The 19,081-nt window shown below is 41.1% G+C and overlaps 1 protein-coding gene across 13 annotated transcripts in view; it reads left to right on the top strand.

Annotated features, from left to right (window-relative positions):
* The window catches only part of anks1b (ankyrin repeat and sterile alpha motif domain containing 1B), a 1,080,298-nt gene that overhangs the window by 131,292 nt on the left and 929,925 nt on the right, over positions 1–19,081 (top strand). For 9 of the 13 annotated variants that reach the window (XR_005462295.1, XM_038811308.1, XM_038811309.1 and 6 more), the window contains exon 2: positions 11,620–11,655. The exons of the other annotated variants lie outside the window; for them this stretch is intronic. Coding sequence is in view for 8 of the 9 variants with exons in the window: in XM_038811308.1 (XP_038667236.1) it covers positions 11,620–11,655 (36 nt within the window). In the remaining variant the exon portion in view is untranslated. The remainder of the gene's footprint in view (positions 1–11,619; positions 11,656–19,081) is intronic. 13 annotated transcript variants of the gene reach the window in all.

Raw genomic sequence — 19,081 nt, 5'->3', positions numbered from 1 at the left:
TTGTGGGTGTTTTGAGTTTGTGCTAATATCTGTTGAACAGATGAGATGTGTACGATTTTCAACTTTCAGCTTTGGAGAGGCACTTGCAAGGAAATTGTATGGGCAGGAACTGGGACATGGAACTGGTCATCACATCGGGGTATGAATACGAAATCCAGTTCTTTTTCCATTTTAATTTGAGTCTTCACCAAAGTAAATAATCTATTTTTCCAAACAATATTTGTCAACAAAGCAAGTCTTGCATTGAAATACTGCTTTTCGCAACTGCTAGATGGGCGGCATGGTAGCACAATGGTTAGCATTGTTGCTTCACATTACAGGGTCCCAGGTTCGATTCCCGCTTGGGTCACTATCTGTGTGGAGTCTGCACGTTCTCCCCGTGTCTGTGTGGGTTTCCTCCCACAAGTCCCGAAAGACATGCTTGTTAGGTAAATTGGACATTCTGAATTCTCCCTCAGTGTACCCGAACAGGTGCTGGACTGTGGCGACTAATGGATTTTCACAGTAACTTCAGTGCAGTGTTAATGTAAGCTTACTTGTGACAATAATAAAGATTATTATGATAGATGTCTCCAAACGCTTTACAGCCAATGGCTTACCTTTAAAATATATTCAATTTGCGCACAGATAGCACTGTGATATTGACCAGTTAACCTGTTTTTGTGATGTTGATTGAGGGATAAATGTTGGCCAGTACGGAGAAAACTCCCCTGTGCTTCAGGGACATTTTACATCTACCTGAGAGTGAAGATGGGGGTCTCGGTTTACCGTCCCATCTGAAAATCGCACCTGAGCACTCCACTGGAATATTGGCCATGAATTTGTGCTGTTTTCCTGGGGTGGAACTTGAACCTGAAAACTTGTGACTCTGAGGCGAGACTGAGCCATGGTGGATGTTGATGGGGAACCAACAAAGACAATTTTAAAGTTTGGTGAATGCACAGTCATTTAAAAAAAATAATGGTGGTTAATTTTGGAAGACTTATTCAAGTCCAATTCTGCATGTGAATTATTTATGATTGTGCTAAAGCAGCACGGTAGGACAAGTGGATAGCACTGTGGCTTCACAGCGCCAGGTGCGATTCCCCGCTGGGTCACTGTGTGCGCGGAGTCTGCACGGTCTCGCCATGTCTGCGTGGGTTTCCTCCAGGTGCACTGGTTTCCTCCCACAGTCCAAAGATGTGTGGATTCGCCATGATAAATTGACCTTAGTGACCAAAAAAAATGGTTAGGAGGGGTTATTGGGTTACGTGGATAGGATGGAAGTGAGGGCTTAAGTGGGTCGGTGCAGACTCGATGGGCCGAATGCCCTCCTTCTGCACTGTATGTTCTATGTTCTATAATCAACCATTGCTTACAGTTTTACAAAATAACTCTGGTTTCGTCAAGGAAATGGCTGAGTGCAGAGATCCAAAATTAAGAGAAGTGCTTTAGGTGCTGGGCAAATCTGTCAGCTATTGAAATGGAAATGGAAGTGAATCTATAAAAGCCCTAGACTGCAGAAGGAGGCCATTTGGCCCATTGAGTCTGCACCAATTCGGTGGAGTATTTTGTCTCCACCAATCTGACATTGGGGACAAAAATGCTGGATTTCAGGGCAGCACGGTGGCGCAGTGGGTTAGCCCTGCAGCCTCACGCGCCAGGTTCGATCCTGGCTCAGGATCACTGTCCGTGTGGAGTTTGCACATTCTCCCCGTGTTTGGGTGGGTTTCACCCCCACAACCCAAAGATCTGCAGGCTAGGTGGATTGGCCACGCTAAATTGCCCCTTAATTGGAAAAAATGAATTGGGTACTCTAAATTTATAAAACAAAAATAAAATGCTGGATTTCCAGGATTCATGGATTTTCTCTTCGTTGTTCACAAGTGTGGTGCAGCATTTTGCTGGATTTAAAAGATCCTGGATCCTGGATTTAAAAGTGTGTTCAACTTCAGCATGGTGCTGACGTTCTATCAGTTCATGTCCTTGTGCCAAAATTCACTTCTAATGCAAACCATAGCCATTCCCCTGTGACGTGTGCTGCTTCACATTACACTGGTGATTAAACAAGTCATTTCCTCTCATTTTCTAATTTTTAAGGGCCTGGTGTGGAAACAGGTCACCAATAACCTGAGCAGCAGGAAACAATTCAAAGTACTGATCCAAAACAAAACCCTGAAAGAAGCTTGTGAATCCCGACTGATGCCACTTTATTATGGGACAAGATAAAATTGTGTTGGCTGTGCCTGCCCTGGTGTTTCGAGCAACAACCTCTATTCAACTTCATTGGTTCTTCCCCTGTGTGTGTGTTGCAGCGAGCCTAATTTTTCTGTGGAAACTCTAATTTAGCTAAGAAAAAATACACATTGTGCTAATTGAAATTATGCTTGGTGTCAGTGGTAAGTGCAATTAGCTACAGAATGCTGACATTGCAATGTTTTAATCATTTGACTGCTGATTGCCCTGGTCTGTTCCACGGTTCGATAAGCAATATCCCCCGTGAAAATTGGTTTCCACATATGCACACAGAACAACAGTGATTACACTGCAAAATGAATTCATTGGCTGCGAAACGTTTATAGGCAGCTTGAAGATAAGAAAGGCACTACAAGAATGGAGGTTTCTTATGATTTTGCTGTTAATTAAAAGTAATTGTCAGTGTATTGAACTGCAACCTCTTGATGGAAAATTGAATTCTCTCTGCATTTACTGGGAACTGCATCATAGCTTTATCAACTTGCAAGATATGTATTCTAAAGAATGAACTTTAACTATTAGTTAATACACTCAATCTTTTTGTGGTGTAGGTTTTGTTTATTTGCTGTCTGTTTCTGGTTGTGTTTGTTATCCAACCTATAAATAAACTACTAGTTTTAGTCTGAGCAGTGATCTTATGGATTCATGTGGTTTTTGGTACACAGTACACTTGAATGAGGGAGTAATTGTTAATCCTATGAATATTGTCTCTCGGCTCAACTGTAAGTCTATGACTTTCATTTCCTTTAATTGCTAGATGTAAATACAATCTAGAAGTATTGGGAGAAACTTTGACCAGTTTGGAGGACGATCACTAGGATATTATTTCATTCATCCTTATTTGCAGGGACTGTATCTGATCATGGCCAATGCTGGGCTGTTTGCATACATTCTCTCACCAGATTTACTCAGTCATTGATTATCTCTGTTCACTCCCCCTGTTCCATCCTGTAAATAATAACTGGACTTAGCTTGTGATCTTACCTGGTGATCATGAGAGAAGTGTCCGGAAAGGAATTGCTGTTTGTCAACTGCACGCACGACTAAAAATAATAATGAATGCATCAAGGGGTCATGATTTCAAGGTGAGAGGGGGAAAGTTTAAGGGAGATGTGCGTGGAAAGTTTTTTACGCAGAGGGTGGTGGGTGCCTGGAACGCTTTGCCAGCGGAGGTGGTAGAGGTGGGCACGATATCATAATTTAAGATGCATCTGGACAGATGTATGAACGTGCAGGGAACAGAGGGAAGTAGATCCTTGGAAAACAGGCAACAGGTTTAGATAAAGGATCTGGATCGGCGCAGGCTGGGAGGGCCGAAGGGCCTGTTCCTGTGCTGTAATTTTCTTTGTTCTTTGTTCTTCTATAGAAGGATCAGTGAGCTCTCCTACTTGCAGATGGCGTAAAGGCCAAATTAGTCTAAACCCATCCTAACACCGTAGTGATTGCCTCCCGTTCAGTGTATTGATGCTAACAATGCAATGCTTCCAATTTCATATTCAAGAACATATGATTGCACTCTTTTCCATCAGCAAGTAGTAATCCACTGACAGGATGCATCTGTCTGATTCATTGGTATCTAAGAAAGTGAGTAATGCAACAATGGCAGCATCCAGTGAGTAGATAGTTAGAAATCTGATGCTTTCAGCCGTCTCGCCCCAAAACGTTATTACTTGTTCCTGCAATGTGAGCGTTGCTGGCCAGCAATTGTTGCCCATCCTTAATTATCCTTCAGAACCCCACCAGTGCAAGACTGATCGGAGGTAATCCATCAGATACTCTAATTCTGTGAATCCCTGCAGAGGCATTTATTCATCTTGCTGGGAAGATGTCCACCTCTACAATTACGATTGAGGATATTGGCTAACTTGGGGGATAAGCATTTTATCCTTCACCTGAACAGAAAAGCTTCTTCATGTTGTCCTCCCGTTTCCCTCGATTCTCTTGGCAATTCAAAAGGTTTATGGAGGCAAACTGCAAATCATCTTGATGACCCTGCACAAGCTTTAATTTGTTCTTGGTTGTGGGAACAGATGGAATTCTGTTACCCTTTTAGTACAGAGAGCTCTCAATTACGACATCATCTGAATGCAGAGACATCAATGCTCTGGGTATTGTAAGTTATCCACTCCTGCAGCAGGGGTTCCCACACCTTGATCATTTAGTACACGGCACCTATTACCTAGACATGTATGCAGAAGGGGATAATGTTATTTAGAAGTGTTTTATAATGTCCATTAATCCCACTGCTCTCTGTTCATCACATTTGTTTTCAGTTAGTTTACAACCTAGTTCTATTTGAATACTTGTAACCATTACAGTTTTTCATATTGCCTTAATTCCCAATTCATCAGCCTTTGCTGAGGGCAATTTGAAAATTGTGATCAGGTAGCCCCTCGTGATCTCAAACTGCGATCCTAAACTGACATTAAATAACATGACCTTCGGCAAATTGTTCCTTTGTCCACCGACCAAAATGGGAATGTTAATTTAATTTCATGGATACTTGTAGAACCCAGTTATTTATTAAATTTACAAATAGATTTGTAGATTGCGCTGCTGTTTGTTTGCTCTGGTACAAAACCCAAGGTAAGTGACCAAACAAAGGGATAGTCAGGGTGGATGTTGGTTGAGTGCAAATGAACTGTGGTCGATTTTTGTTAATGAATGATATCAAAGTATCGGGGCAAAGGAGCACCTAGGGAGTGAAGGTGTTAATCAGTCAGGATCTGTTTGAATGACTGAATGGCCCCCTCCTTATCCTAAACTTTTATTTTACATGAGCACCATTTTATGGGTAGGGATCTCAGAGGGCAGGATGCAGGGAACAAACCTAGCTTCCCATTTTTTCCAAGATCATTTGATTTCAATAGACTCATGTTACGATTGTCGTTGATATAACTGGATGGGAAGATCCCAGAATTGAACCCTGGTTCAAAAGACTGTAACTTTTACTGTTTAAAAAATAAAACATTGAGGAACAGGGTCACAGGACCGTTAATTGGTTTTAACAACAAGAAAAAAACATGAATTATACATCTAAAAATTGGATTCTGATACAATACTCAATTACTCCTCTTTTAGATTAACAAATACACACAGATTTTAAGATTTTCAGGGTCTTAAAGGGTTTTACACAAACTCCGTGGCCCAGCTACCGATTTCCATTATTATTTCAAATAATGTCTCCCAAACTGTAGTCAGTTGGCACAAATCTCAGCACTACTGCAGATATTTTCTGGCCTCTCACTAACCAATGCCGTTTCAACTTTCTGTGACTTTACTGAATAGTAATCTGTTCTGGTTCTCAGTTTCCTCTGTTCCGTTAACGCCAGACTTCTTGGACACTTCTCTTAATTTCTCTAATTCCCATAACTAGCTGGACTTTAGGTTTCCGACATCTGTTTTCTTAACCATTACTCCAGAGTATGGTCTTTCTTATAGCAAGGCTGAGAGAGATGTTCCCCCTTTCGCCTCCTAAACCCACATGCCTCTAGCAGAGCTGCCTTCTCTCTCACTATCTACCACCAACTGCAATCAAATTAGCTCAACTAAAACCTATAAGTTCCTATACCGCACAAGGCCCTAATTGCTAAGCAACCACTGCTGGTTTATTTACTCTTCACACTGTAACCCTCTCTAAGCGCAATAGAATCACAGTTGGAATTGAAACCAACCCCCATACATACAAATACCTTTGTCCAGCATGAATCTAATTATAAGTTTTGCCCTTCCAGGTACAAAAACATTAAATTAAACCCACTTAAAACTATACTTTATTTCTAATGTTTACCAATACAAATATAAATCCCTGAAAACTACCTTTGGTTTCCTCACACTTTTGTGATTTCTTGTTCACTATGTTTGCCTCAATTGATGCAGTATGGTTGATATTCCTCTGTTATGCCTTGGGATGATTTGACTTCCGAGGAGTGACAATCACGGTCGAATTGCCACTCCATCCTATTTTCTTACAACAAAATGCAGCCACGCCTTTCTCGCCCAATCTTCTGACTCTGACTGGGTGGGAAACACAGAGTGCAGTGGCTTCCTGAGGCCTTCGGTCGAGTGCATGCGAGTTGAGTGACAGTAAGACACAGCCAGTCTAACTGTCATTGTCAACAACATTGTTTTTGGAAGCACGGTCAACCATTGCAGGGATAATTCTTCTGTTGATACCAACATCTTTAGACTTGAATATAGTGTACACTTTGAACATTTTGAGGTGATCTCAGGCTGTGCCCCTTATCTTAAGTTGTAAAGAGCTTGCTGCGTTGAAAGCTGCCAGCAGTTCAAAATTTACATATGTGCGTGGTTTCAGGGTGTCCCTGAGAAATAAGTTGCATTGTAAAACATGGGCTTCTCAATAAGTGTCTAGTTATACAGTTTGCACTGTTTTGCTGAATTCACTGTTTTAAAACATGAACCACAATGAATACATATTTTTGACTACTGACTTATTAGTATTCTGTGGCTGCTTATGTATATTAGGGGCAGAAGTGCTAATTCAGTGCATTTTTACAGCCACGCATAGTGACCTTTTAATAACAAAACCTCCTTAAACTGTTGAAGATCATGGGAGCTCAGATGTTTATTGATTTCCTTTGATGCCGATTCAATTATGACATGCACTATGAATAAATTGATTGCAACCTTACTAAGGAATTTTTCCTTGTCCATTTCACCATTTGATGTAATTGAACTGAATTTTCATGGCAAATGGAAGTTTTGATGACAGTTATTGTAAATGAAAGAGCCTTTGAAGTAACTAATAGGCGGCTTCCATTAGCCGTTTCTCTGATGGTGGAAACTGATCTTTCGACCGAGTGGCTGAGAAGTCTCTGTGCGCACTCGCTCCCTGTAGGGACATGTCTCGTTTAGCCGAACCCAGAGAGCGTCACTGTAGGTTGGCAGAGAATGAGTCCACGGGAGCCCCCAAGTCTGAGCAGGGATACCTCTGAGATTTGCAGCTCTTCAGCGTTAAGCATTCTGAGCTGGGCCACCCTATCCTTAGGGCATAGGCTTCAAATATTGTCTGGAGATTGACTTGAAAGATCTCAACCACAGTGATAGATTGACCCTTCCAGGCTCCATTAGTGAGACAGACTGGCGAGTCAATCATCTGCAATGCCCTGCAGGCTGCCCAGTGTTCATATTGGGTTACTAAGTCTACCATGGAAGAGTGACTTTGTTCTGAACTTTCATTGATAGGCGTGTCATCTTGGAGCCACTGCTCCCTCAAAATAACCCACTCTAGGAATCTCCCACCCCTTGGGATATACGCCAGTTAGTTTTTAGAATTAAAGTATGTCTACACAGAAAATTTGCAACTGTTCCAGGGAGAAAAGCGGCTCTTCCGTCTGATTCATTGAGTCAGGAAGTGCTCTATTAAAATAAATAAAATTTCCTAAAAATTAGAGTTTTCTACCTTAACCATGAGGAAGTCCACGCTCAGGGCAGTGTTCATGGGATGTGGGCATCACTGGCAGGGTCAGCATTTATTGCCTATCCCTAATTACCTTTGAATTGAGTTGCTTGTGAGGCCATTTGAGAGTAAGCCACATAGCTGTGGGTCTGGAGTCACATGTCGGCCAGACCAGGTGTGGACGGCAAATTTACTTCTCTAAAGGACATTAGTGAACTAGATAAATTTTTAAGACAAGTGACAATGGTTTTGTGGTCATCATTAGATTTTTAGCTCCAGATTTTTATTGATTTCAAATCTTACCATCTGCCACGGTCACTGCATGTGAATATATGCAGCTTCGAACAAGCCGGACTAATTATCTTAAAATTGGTTGTTATTGTAATGCTGAGCACACTTGTCCAGGCATTGCACCTTTTTTGAATTTCAACAAAAACATGAGAGACAATAGTTCCATGCTGCACTCTCCATGGCCTCAAACACAAGCAACTTCCCAACCCTTTTCTCATGCAGTGTAAATTGTTGCTACCTTTGAAATTTGGTAATTTTGCACCTGTCCCGATGAGTGCAAGAAATATATATTTTTTAAAGGATTCTGTTTTGCTGGTCCTGGGAGCTTTTAGCAGCCAGAAGGTGAAATTGACCGGGAATGTGTTTTTCAGTCTGCGCTAATGCACTGTGGTTTGACTGGGGACGGTCCCTGGGGAGTTAATGTGCTTTCAGTCCCTGGAAAGTTAATTGTTTTTCAGCTTGGGGAGATGATGTCAGTGCTGGGTGAAGGTAAGGGAAAGAGACCTTTTGGGGAAAAAAAAGCTTTTGGAGAGGAGAGTTGAAGCTGGCAACCCTTGTGTTTTTTTTTAAGACCACAAGGCAGTTTTCTTAATAGGTTAGTTTAAAAAGAGTAATAATATTTCAAAGCGGAACAGCCTTGTCTGAAGACAAGGAAGAGGCTGAAACAACCCAGTTGAAGCAGCTACTTGAAGATATTCAGCCAAAGTCTGCAGGGGTTCTAATTGGGACCCAAATCTGTTCTGTATCGCAAGTATTACTCTATGCCCTGCTGATTTTTAAGTTGGATTGAGAGCTGTTTATTTCATTTCTTGTTATTTAATGGAAAATTGAGTAGTAATGTTGAGGGATAATTGCAAGCTTTTCTTTTTGAGTGTGAAGTTAAAGAGTCTAATATTGTATTCTTAATAAAGTTTTGTATGAAAATACCAAAGCCCTATTTTTTCATGCAATCGCTCCTGGAGCAAATCATTATTTCTGCACAGTCTTACAAAATAAGCTAAATTATTGGGGGTTCAGTCCAGTATCCTACCCACTGTTGGGGTCTGATCTGGGATCATAATAATGGCAACTAATGTTTACTATTTAATGCCTACGGCATAAGTCATATGTTCTAGTGGAATAATTACAAACTCTTGCTTTGTGTTTAATTGCGGCAAAGAAATACGGCTAGTTAATTTTTGTACAGCCTTTGTTTTGTATTATTATCAGTGAGCGACGACGTGCAGTGGAATTTCCCAGTTCATACCACCAGTTATCAAATGGCTTGAATAGAGCAATTTAGCACATTTAGTATATGTGCCGAGCTGGCATCTGATTCCAGCTTAACTGAGTTACCTTAGCCAGTGGAGGTCAACATTGTTGACGTTTTAGCAAATGATGGAATTAAATTCGGATAAAATAGAACTTTGTTTTTTTTTAGTATAAATTATTCTGCAATTCCATTACTTTGCAATCTGCAAAAAATTGCCTCATGAAGCTTTGAAAATTTCACACAATAGTGAGTGATATTTACCTCAGAGAAAAGACCCCAAAGGTTTGGTTTTAGTGCAAGACTTCTGAAAAGAAAATTGAGAAAGGTGAGGAGCATCATATCGCCTGTTTTACAATTTTTGCAGGATGGAAAATTACAGTAACCCCCCTGCCTCTCCCCCCAACCCCAGGAGGAAATGCTGGAGTGATGCAGCATGTTAAGCAACATCTGTAAAGACAACATCTCCCAATCTCATTTGAATATTTGTTTTTCGCATTTTCCGTTCTGATGCTGGCTTTTACCAATTGTGGTTTATCCCATATTTTCCACTGCTGACTTCAACCTGGCTCAACTCTTTTGTTCTTTTTACTGTTTTCACCGCTGAATAAAATAGTACGGTATGTCTGCAGATGTAATGTGTTGCAGCTGTCTTAAGGGAGCTGGAGAATTCACAGATGTTTCACTTGAAATGCATATAATAACCTACCGCTGAGAATTCTGCTCAAATATGCCACATTGGCTCTTATGGAAAATTTCCACTGCAGCAGATGGCTTGGGTGAGTTTCAAAAGTTTGGTGAACTTTTCGATCAGTGAGTTCCATCACAAAACCGATGATATTACATAGCATTTTGCATTTCAAGGATAGCAGAGTGTTTCCTGTTGCTGTTCAAGGTGGTACAGTGGAACAATCCCGGTAGAAAGTAATAACTTTTAAAAATAAAGGTGAACATCCAAGTGACCCACAGAAAGAATTGTAGAACATGATTCCATGTTTTAAGACTTTTACTGTAACAAATAAACTAAAATCAACAAAAACGAAGCATTACTTAACAAACGACTAATACCCCAACTTAAAGAAAAGGAATTTTTGCATTAACTAATTAACTCAATTGAAATATGATTCGCAACATATTTTTACTAACCACCACACTTCCGGCAGATATGTAGCCTTAATGATAAAGTTCTAAGCTCCTGCTAGCTTTTTAGCTGACTCCCTTCGCCCTGCCATACCAGGTCAAGTCTTCCACTATCTTTCCACTCAGTCTTTTGAATATTTCCAAACCAAACTCCTGCAGGAAAGCCCATTACGATTAGACTGTATTTGTTAAATCACTATGCTCTTTGACCAGTGAACCAGTTCTCACCAGCATCCTGCTTGGTTGGTAATACAAAAACAGTCTTTACTTCTGCTCTTCACAACAGCAGCTGTTTCTGTCCCTCTATCCATGTTTCTGTGCCTATTCCAGGTGTGAAACCAGTCATTTTATTTTCAGCCGGTTTCAGTTACTGATGACATAGACCTGTCTCCAGTCAGATCTGTTATGATCACTGCCACCCACTATTTAAAGACATTCTGTTTTCACCTTGATTTAAAGGAGATTTAAAACAGAGCCACCTTGTGAAGTCTCACATTCATGATAAAGGTAACTCACTGCCTTTCAAATGAATAAGTGGGCCTGATTCTGTAGCTACCTTTCACACCGATTCATGATTGTTCACTCTCTCTATAACGATCAATGTTGTTATTGAATAGAATGGGTTTTTTTTTCCAGTTTTGTGTGCATAACTAGACATGGAATCCTAATTAATGTTCTATATAGTCGATTTGTCATTTTCTGTTCAAGTGTAGAGTGGATTCTAATCTGAATCTCTTGTAGTGAAACACTAAGTGTGCAGAAAACTGTGGGGTGAACCAACTAAATTGTTTTCGGGAAGGGAAGAGAGTGACACAATCGCTGATTGAGTGTCTGCCAATTGTGGTGTGGAGAACAAGCATTAATCTGGAGTGAGATGGAGGTGCAGGCAGGAGTAATATCGGAGGTGGGAATTGGCTTAAATAGAGTGGCTCTAGTTATTGGGCAATTTGAAGTTGAGAAGGACTTTAAGGCCAATTTGGTGATGCTGAGGAATCTATTGGAACTGAGGAGTGATAGGGTTTGTGGACTTTGTGTGGGGCCAATGGAATTCTGGACTCACTGTAGTTTACCATGATTGGACTCACAGCATGGTCAGGATTACACGGGTGAAGCTAGTCTTCCAAGTGCCATCAGGCAAATAGCAAATATGACATCTTGCAGTTTATTCATACACGTGAAGTTTCCACTCGACGAGCTCATTAAAAGTATAAAAACTGATTTTCTTCAAAGATACCTGTTGTTTAAAGCCTTACATTTATTAATTTCATCTTCTGCCTTCCAGGAAGCGGTTTCTGCACTCCAAACTGTCACCCACAAGGTAGGAAACCTTCAAATGTGGACATTAACGAGTGCCATCTGGGAGTAAAACCCCTGACCCATTTTATCAGCTCAAACTTAATTTTCTCCAAAGTGAATAGTTTCATTATTTACTGACAAAGCCCCGCGATATTTTACTAATCTATTATTGTTCTTTGCCATTTTGAATCTAACCCTTGCAAACTTGATCAGTCGCTCCAGATTAAGTTCTAAAAACTCCAATATGATTTTGAATGAATCGCAAAAAAAAAAACAGAAGAAAGTTATTGCAACTGACATTGACATTAAGGTTAAGTTGGTGCTTTGATTAAAATTGGTGCTGCTTTCGTGTCAAAGTTAATTACATTTTTGGTCTTGTTTAGAATATTATAGAATTATTACATGAGCTAACATAGGATATCTCAATTATTTAACACTGCACTGTTTAAAGAGAGAGGAAAGTGTAAATACATGAGAATACGTCAATTATCACAGTTTGGCGATCTTTAATGAGCAGTTGAGCAAATAGTATTTTCTAACAATTGTAATACCCTGAAAAATTAGTTTTCAGGATAAAAGCTGGTGGACAAAATAATGCTGTTTCTATCTTTTAAGGGTGAAGTACTTGAACATTCTGAAAAATTCTGTTTTTGACGTGTACAATTTCCATGTAGGCGCGTGTTGAAATTGAAAAGTGTGTTATGAAACAAAAAGATAAAAACCTCTATTTTTTCGAGTTGATCAAGCATGTAATCATACCTAGATATCGATTGTGAGAACATCTCATTTCATAAATTGCAAGAGCAAAGTTCAAGCAGTCTGTTACCAGAGTACCTGAGAATGTGATTGTTTTACTGCAGATAGTCCTATCCATTTATTTTATCAATGTCCGTGCAGATGGGCAGCTGCATGGAATGGGCGGGTTGTCTTATGAGGAAAGGGTGGACGTGCTGAGCTTGTATCTGTTGGAGTTTAGAAGAATGAGGAGGTGCCTTGATTGAAATATACAAGATCCTGCGGGGTCTTGACAGGGTGGATGTGGAGAGGATGTTTCCTCTTGTGCGGGAATCCAGAATTGGGGTCACTGTTTAAAAATAAGGCGTTGGGCATTTAAAATGGCAACTCTTTCGGAGGGTTGTGAATCATTGGAACTCTCTTCCTGAAAAGGTGGTGGAAGCACATATTTCAATATTTTTCATGTGGAGATGCCGGCGTTGGACTGGGGTGGGCACAGTAAGAAGTCTTACAACACCAGGTTAACGCTCAACAGGTTTATCTGGAATCGAAAACCAGTAGTGAATCATGCCAGCCAGCATTCTGAGATCTCAGCGGGTCAAATCCATTATGGACTTCTGACAAGAGTTAGGGGCCATAATGAGATTTACGCCTGTGTCTCAGAGGCCCGAAAGATCATGTCCAAGATTACATGTTAGTTTATTTTTGATCAGTTGTTAGTCTACCTTGCTGTTAGATATATTCCATTCTTAAAGCCAACACCACAGTAGATACTTGCAGATACAAGCTTTTCTGTGTGTGTGTGTATGGGATAAGATAAAAGTAACTTCAAATATTATGGAATTGATTGTAATGTACGCAACAAGAAGTTTCAAAGCAGCTGCTTATTATGTTATCCAAGCATATTCTAATACACAATGGCTGCATCACCCGGAAAAATATATTTTACAAATGTAATGACATTTACAAAATGCATTTTGGACAAAATGTTTTGAACTGCAAATCTTTCGCGAGTAGCACTTTACAGAAATATGTGGGTGGTATTCACAAAACTATGTGGTTGTACTGAATGAAGAATTGTCACATACATTGGAGGAAGGACCTTGCAGCCAGTTTGTTTGCTCAAGACAGTGGGAAATGCATCTTGTTGATATTTTTCCAGCTTCTGACAGTGTTATCCAACTTTGTGACATATGGAAGACCACAAAGTGGAGATTTCCGAAGAGAATGTTCTCTCTCCCGATGATACATTTTTTTTGTGAAGTAGACAGACAACGTGATCCACTCCCAGGTAGAATATGTAATGCTAGGCTTCTCAGATGAGCTCAAAAAGGCCTCACATTCAAGCTGTGCGAGAAGCCAATATCTCAACATCACAAGGTCACATTAACATTGTTTTGACTTGAAATCCCATGGAGGCACAACGAGTATGTTTTTCAGTACCAAATTTACTTTGAGTGCTCAAAAACTACATTACATTAACTTTGGGCATATTTATCTTGTATATTATTGCAGGATAGCTAATTGTGTCCTCAGATGAGATTGGCAAATTACCTGTCCCCAATAACTAAGGGTTTTAACACTTGTAGCTGGTGACATTGGAAGATCTAACAGCTTGCAACTGATGTGGGCAAAAAAAACTCTGGCACTTTTCCCAGTTTCATTTGCACGAATAATTTTAAATGCATGATGGATGTTTCATTGTTCTTCATTCCTGACAATATGCATTGTGGCATAAATATGCACAAATGACATTAACCATGTACTGCCTGTGGAGCAGTTTTTCTTTTGTATTTCTCATTCCGTTGTTCCTGATTTTTTAGCAGGTCCAAAAATGCCACATTATATTGTACAGCGAGTGTGCCGGGTTTTTAGATTTCACAAATTGACTTGGTCAAGTTAAATTCAATACACAAGGTTTAAATCGACACAAGAAGCTATCTCAGAAAATGTATTCAAGTCAGCAGTTAGGCTAGATCAAGTAGCTGGTAAAATTGTATTAGCATGCTAAAACAGTTTAAGACAATTGTATTTGATCCTACTGACCAGTGATTTTGACATTTATGATATTGGAATGGCTTTATATGAGATCTCCCCCTGAGGATAGAATCAGTCAGTTCAGTGAATACAGACCTGTGAAATTAAAGATATGCCTGTTACCAGCTAAATCTGCATTATTTATTTATTTTTCCAGATTATGAAGTGAATAAGAATCAGATTATTCATTTGAAATTCACTGTATTCTGGTCAATCATGTATTATCAGTTTCTCGGTTTGAAGTGGGCCTTATTTACAAAAACATTTTAGCCTACCATCCTGAAAATAGCAGGAAAATGCTCTTTTGGGGGCAGGCAGGATTAAAGAACCCAGTTCATGAGGGTTGCTGAACACTAGAATATCTCGTGCAGACCCAAAATGTACAATAGTGTTTTTGCAGACTTTTCAAATGATTTATGGAAATTCACAGTGCAGACAACAAGAGTCCAAAAGAGCTCGACAAATCAATTGATGAGCAATGTTACCCTTGGGAAATTAGAGTGTGTCCCGTCTTTCAACATCCTTGGATATGTATTTTTAGCCTTTGAGGCCTGTAGGGTTACTGCTGTAACATCCCTGTTCAAAAAGGGGGAAATTATAAAGCAAGTGACTACAGACCAGGGAGCACAACGTCTTGTGTGCAGACTTCGAGAGACTATGTTACAGAATTAAATACTTATGTCTATTTAGTACAACTGTTGTGAAAAGGTCTGACAAATACAGCTCTTCAAGAAAATAGTGATGGTGTGCTGAGAAAAGGAAATACAATGGATTTGAAAATATGTTAGGTGTGTTGCGCCGGAAGCTTATTGTGCTTTAGGTGCATGGCATTAAAATTAATGTGACACTATGTACAGGAAATGTATGTATTGGTTAAAGGATGCAATCTAGAGTAATGATTAAAGGATACATTTTTGTACTGTATTGTGTTTGGAGAAATGGAAACAGTTGTTGCGTCTCTCTCACCACCCTCCCTCCCTCTCACTCAGGGATCAGAGTTTGAACCCTTGCTGATGTTAATAGACATTATATTGACTTGGGTTTGGGAGGTGCGCACTATCAAAATTTGCAGACAATAGGAATGAAAAAAGATTGTAAGGGGCTTAGGGAGCAGAGATGGATGAACAGATTATTAAGAGAGATGAAATTTCAAGTGGAGAAATTCAAGATGATACAGTTTAAGAGAAGAATAAGAACGGAAAATATGCTCAATAAAAAGGAAACAAACTTGGGGATTAAAATACACAGAATATTGTTACAATGTCCATCAAGACTGAGAACAAATAACAAGATTTGGGTTCCCGGTGACTGTCTGTTTCAAAGGATCGCACAAGATTTCAGGTTTTAAGACGTTAATGGTTTATTGATATTTATTGTCACATATACTGAAGTACAGTGAAAAGTATTTTTCTGCGGCCAAGGGAACATGCACAGTACGTACATAGTAGACAAAAGAATAATCAACAGAGTACATTGACAGTGGTGCATCAACAAATGTAGCAAACAAACTAAAATTAACATCAGCTAATACCTGAACTGCAGAACCGATATTCCTTCTTGGTTTTCAAATGGGACTGATAACCCCCATGATATATTTATACATTGTGAAATACTGAGCTGCAGTCTGTACAGAAACCAGCCCAAAGGGACTTCCGATGGTGCGCTGTAAGGGGAAGACGTGCATGAGGTTGCTCCCACAGGTGAACTAATCTTTTCTGCCCTTTGTTTTGGCGCCATGGGTTGTTTGCTCCTCGGAAAATCATGAAAGTTAATGGGGTAGAGTTCACTCTCTGCTGAGATGCCCAGAGTAGACAAAGGCAAGAAGGTTTTGAGCAAAATCCCTTTGACGGAGTTGGAAGCCACTCAAGGCACAGCGGGAGGTAAGATGGCTTAGTCAGCTTCTTTCTCTCCATCCACTCCAATAACAGACGCAGCTCCCACTAGTATTTTGACAAAGGAGTTCACGAAACACTGACGAAACGAATTGGAGGTTCTTAAAAGGCCAACTGAAGAGGCCATTACCCCGTTTATGTGGCTCTGGAAAAATACTAGTTAGACCGTCGAAGTCCATGGAGTCACGATTAAGAGCATGGAGGCAGCATTATTTGGTCATATTGATTGGAATGCCACTCTAGAGTCTGATCTGACTTCTGTGGTTGAAACCAATAAATCATTAAGAAGCAAGCTGAATGACCTGGAAAACAGGTCCAGGTGGTAGAACATCTAGATTGTGGGGTGACCGGAGGGGATAGAGGGCCATACCTGCATGAAATATTTCTCGGACATGCTCCTCAAAATGATGGGTGAGGGTGGATTTGCATCCCCGCCTGAATTAGACTGGGTCCATTGTTTACCTCAACCAAAGACTTTTTCTGAAGATCTACCGCGTGCAGTGATTGTAAGATTCCACAGTTTCAAAGAAAAGGTGAGGTTTCTTTGATGGGCAAGGGGGCACCATGATCTCAAGTGGGAAGGTCACTCCATTAGACTGTATCAGGGCATGAGTACAGAGTTAGCAAAGAAAAGTGCTGAGTTTAATTGAGTGAAGGCCGCCGTGTACAAGAGGGGAGTCAAGTTCGGGATGGTCTATCCAGCTCGCCTTAGAGTCACATTTGAAGAAAAATACTTTTTTTGGCATGCCGGGAGATGCAGACTCTTGTTAAAAGGCACAAGTTGTTCTTTGTGTAATTTGGTTGGTGGCTCTGTTGACAGGCGTTTTGTATTGTTTGTATTTCTATTCTTTTGTTTTTGGGTTGGATTGTGTTCTTAATGCCTTTGATTAGATTTGAGGTTCTTTAATACTTGGAGTCTTTTCCATTAATATATTATTCCTTTTCTCTTTTCAATGTTGTTTTGCATGACATGCAGTCGCTAGTGGGGCATTGCAAGTCAAATGGAATATTTTAAAATATTTATTCTTCTCCAGTTGGGGGTCTCCCTGCTAACCACAGAGTTAGTCGACGGGAGTGTTTTTGCTGCAGCTCATTATAATAGTTTTTAGAAAATGAGCTTAGAAATTTTGTTTGGTGTGGTTCTGTTATATGTAGGTTTTAGTATTGGCATAAGTCTTTGTTTGCCGCAGTTTTATTTGTTTTGGGTGTGGTTACATTCAATGATGATATTTTTCCAATGGGGAGGGTGTGGTGGGGATTGGTGTCGGCCTGTTGTCAGTGTCTGCTGCTTTTTCTTTGTCTAGTATTCTGACTTGGATTCGTGGCTATCTTGGGTGGATCTTTTTGCTTCATCTTTTCAGTGTCCCTTTGTTGATTTCTCTTGGTGGGAATGGTTGACTCCGGAGCAAGGGGTGGTGGGCGACCTCCAATCCATTTGGCCACGTGGAATGGAGGTTTAAATGGCCCAGCAAAATGGTCGAGGGCATTTACCCATCTGAAGAGCTTAAACTCCGATGATGCTTTCTTGTGGGAAATCCACTTGCATATCAGGAATCAGATCAGGTTGTGCAAGGGGTGGGTTGGGCAGGTTTATCATTTGGATTTCGATGGCAGTGCCAGCGTTATAGCAATTCTAAGTATTAAGAGTTTAGTTTTCCTCCTCTCTGATTATAGCTGACCCCAGTGGTCGATATATGTTCTTGTTTGTGGCTCCCTGTTAAGCACCCCGGTAGTCATGGGCAACATTTATGCTTCCAACTCGGATGATACAAATTTTATTAACTCCCTGTTAGCTTTGCTTCCCAACCTCAGCTCACATCAGCTTAGTTTAAGTGGTGACCTGAACTGTGCTTTGGACCCCAGATTAAACCGTTTCATCCAGGATGGTCAGGGCTTTGTCTTCCATTATAACTCAGATAAGAGGAGTAAACCCTTGGTGCTTTTTGCCGACGAACGATAGGGACATCCCTTTTTTATCCACATGTCCACTCTGCGTATTCCCATATTGATTTTTTTCTCTTCCATCTTCTCTATTCCACTCCGTGCTCTTCGTCCCCTGCTCCCTTCCCCCCTCTTTCTCCCCCTCTCTTCTCCCCGCTCTCTTCCCCCCGTTCTCCCCCCCGATTTTTTCTTCCCCCGCTCTCTCCCTCTTGCTCCATTCCCCCCCCTCTCTCCCCCGCTCTCTTCCTCCCGTTCTCTTCCCCCTACTGATTTCCTACCCGCTCTCTTCCCCCCCCGCACTCTTCCCCCCTCTTCCCCCTGCTCTCTTCCCCCCACTCTCTTCCCCCCGCTCTCTTCCCCCCCCCCGCTCTTGCTGTCTTTCCCGCTCTTGCTCTCTTTCCCCCACTCTCTTTCCCCCACTCTCTCTCCCCCTCCTGCTCTCTCTCCCCCTCCCCCCTCTCTCCCCCTCCCCTCTCTTCCCCTCCCCTCTCTTCCCCTCCCCCTCTTCCCCCCCTCTTCCCTCCTCTCTCTTCCCTCCTCTCTCTTTCCTTCCCCTCTCTCTTCCCTCCTCCCACTCTCTCTCCCCCTCCTGCTCTCTCTCCCCCTCCCCCCTCTCTCCCCCTCCCCCCCTCTCCCCCTCCCCCTCTCTCCCCCTCCCCTCTCTCCCCCTCCCCTCTTCCCCTCCCCCTCTCCCCCCCTCTTCCCCCCCCCTCTTCCCTCCTCTCTCCTGTTGCATTTTACCTTGAATTAAAAGAAACAGTTTAAAACATTGTTTGAAGCCTGATATTCACAATAATATAAAACACTACAAGACATATTGTTGAGTTGTTTTTAAAAAGAAAA

This window comes from Scyliorhinus canicula, chromosome 11 (genome assembly GCF_902713615.1).
Source record: "Scyliorhinus canicula chromosome 11, sScyCan1.1, whole genome shotgun sequence".
Classification (NCBI taxonomy): Eukaryota; Metazoa; Chordata; class Chondrichthyes; order Carcharhiniformes; family Scyliorhinidae; genus Scyliorhinus; species Scyliorhinus canicula.
Note: the sequence above shows the minus strand (reverse complement) of the source record. Positions and strands in the feature narration are given on the sequence as shown.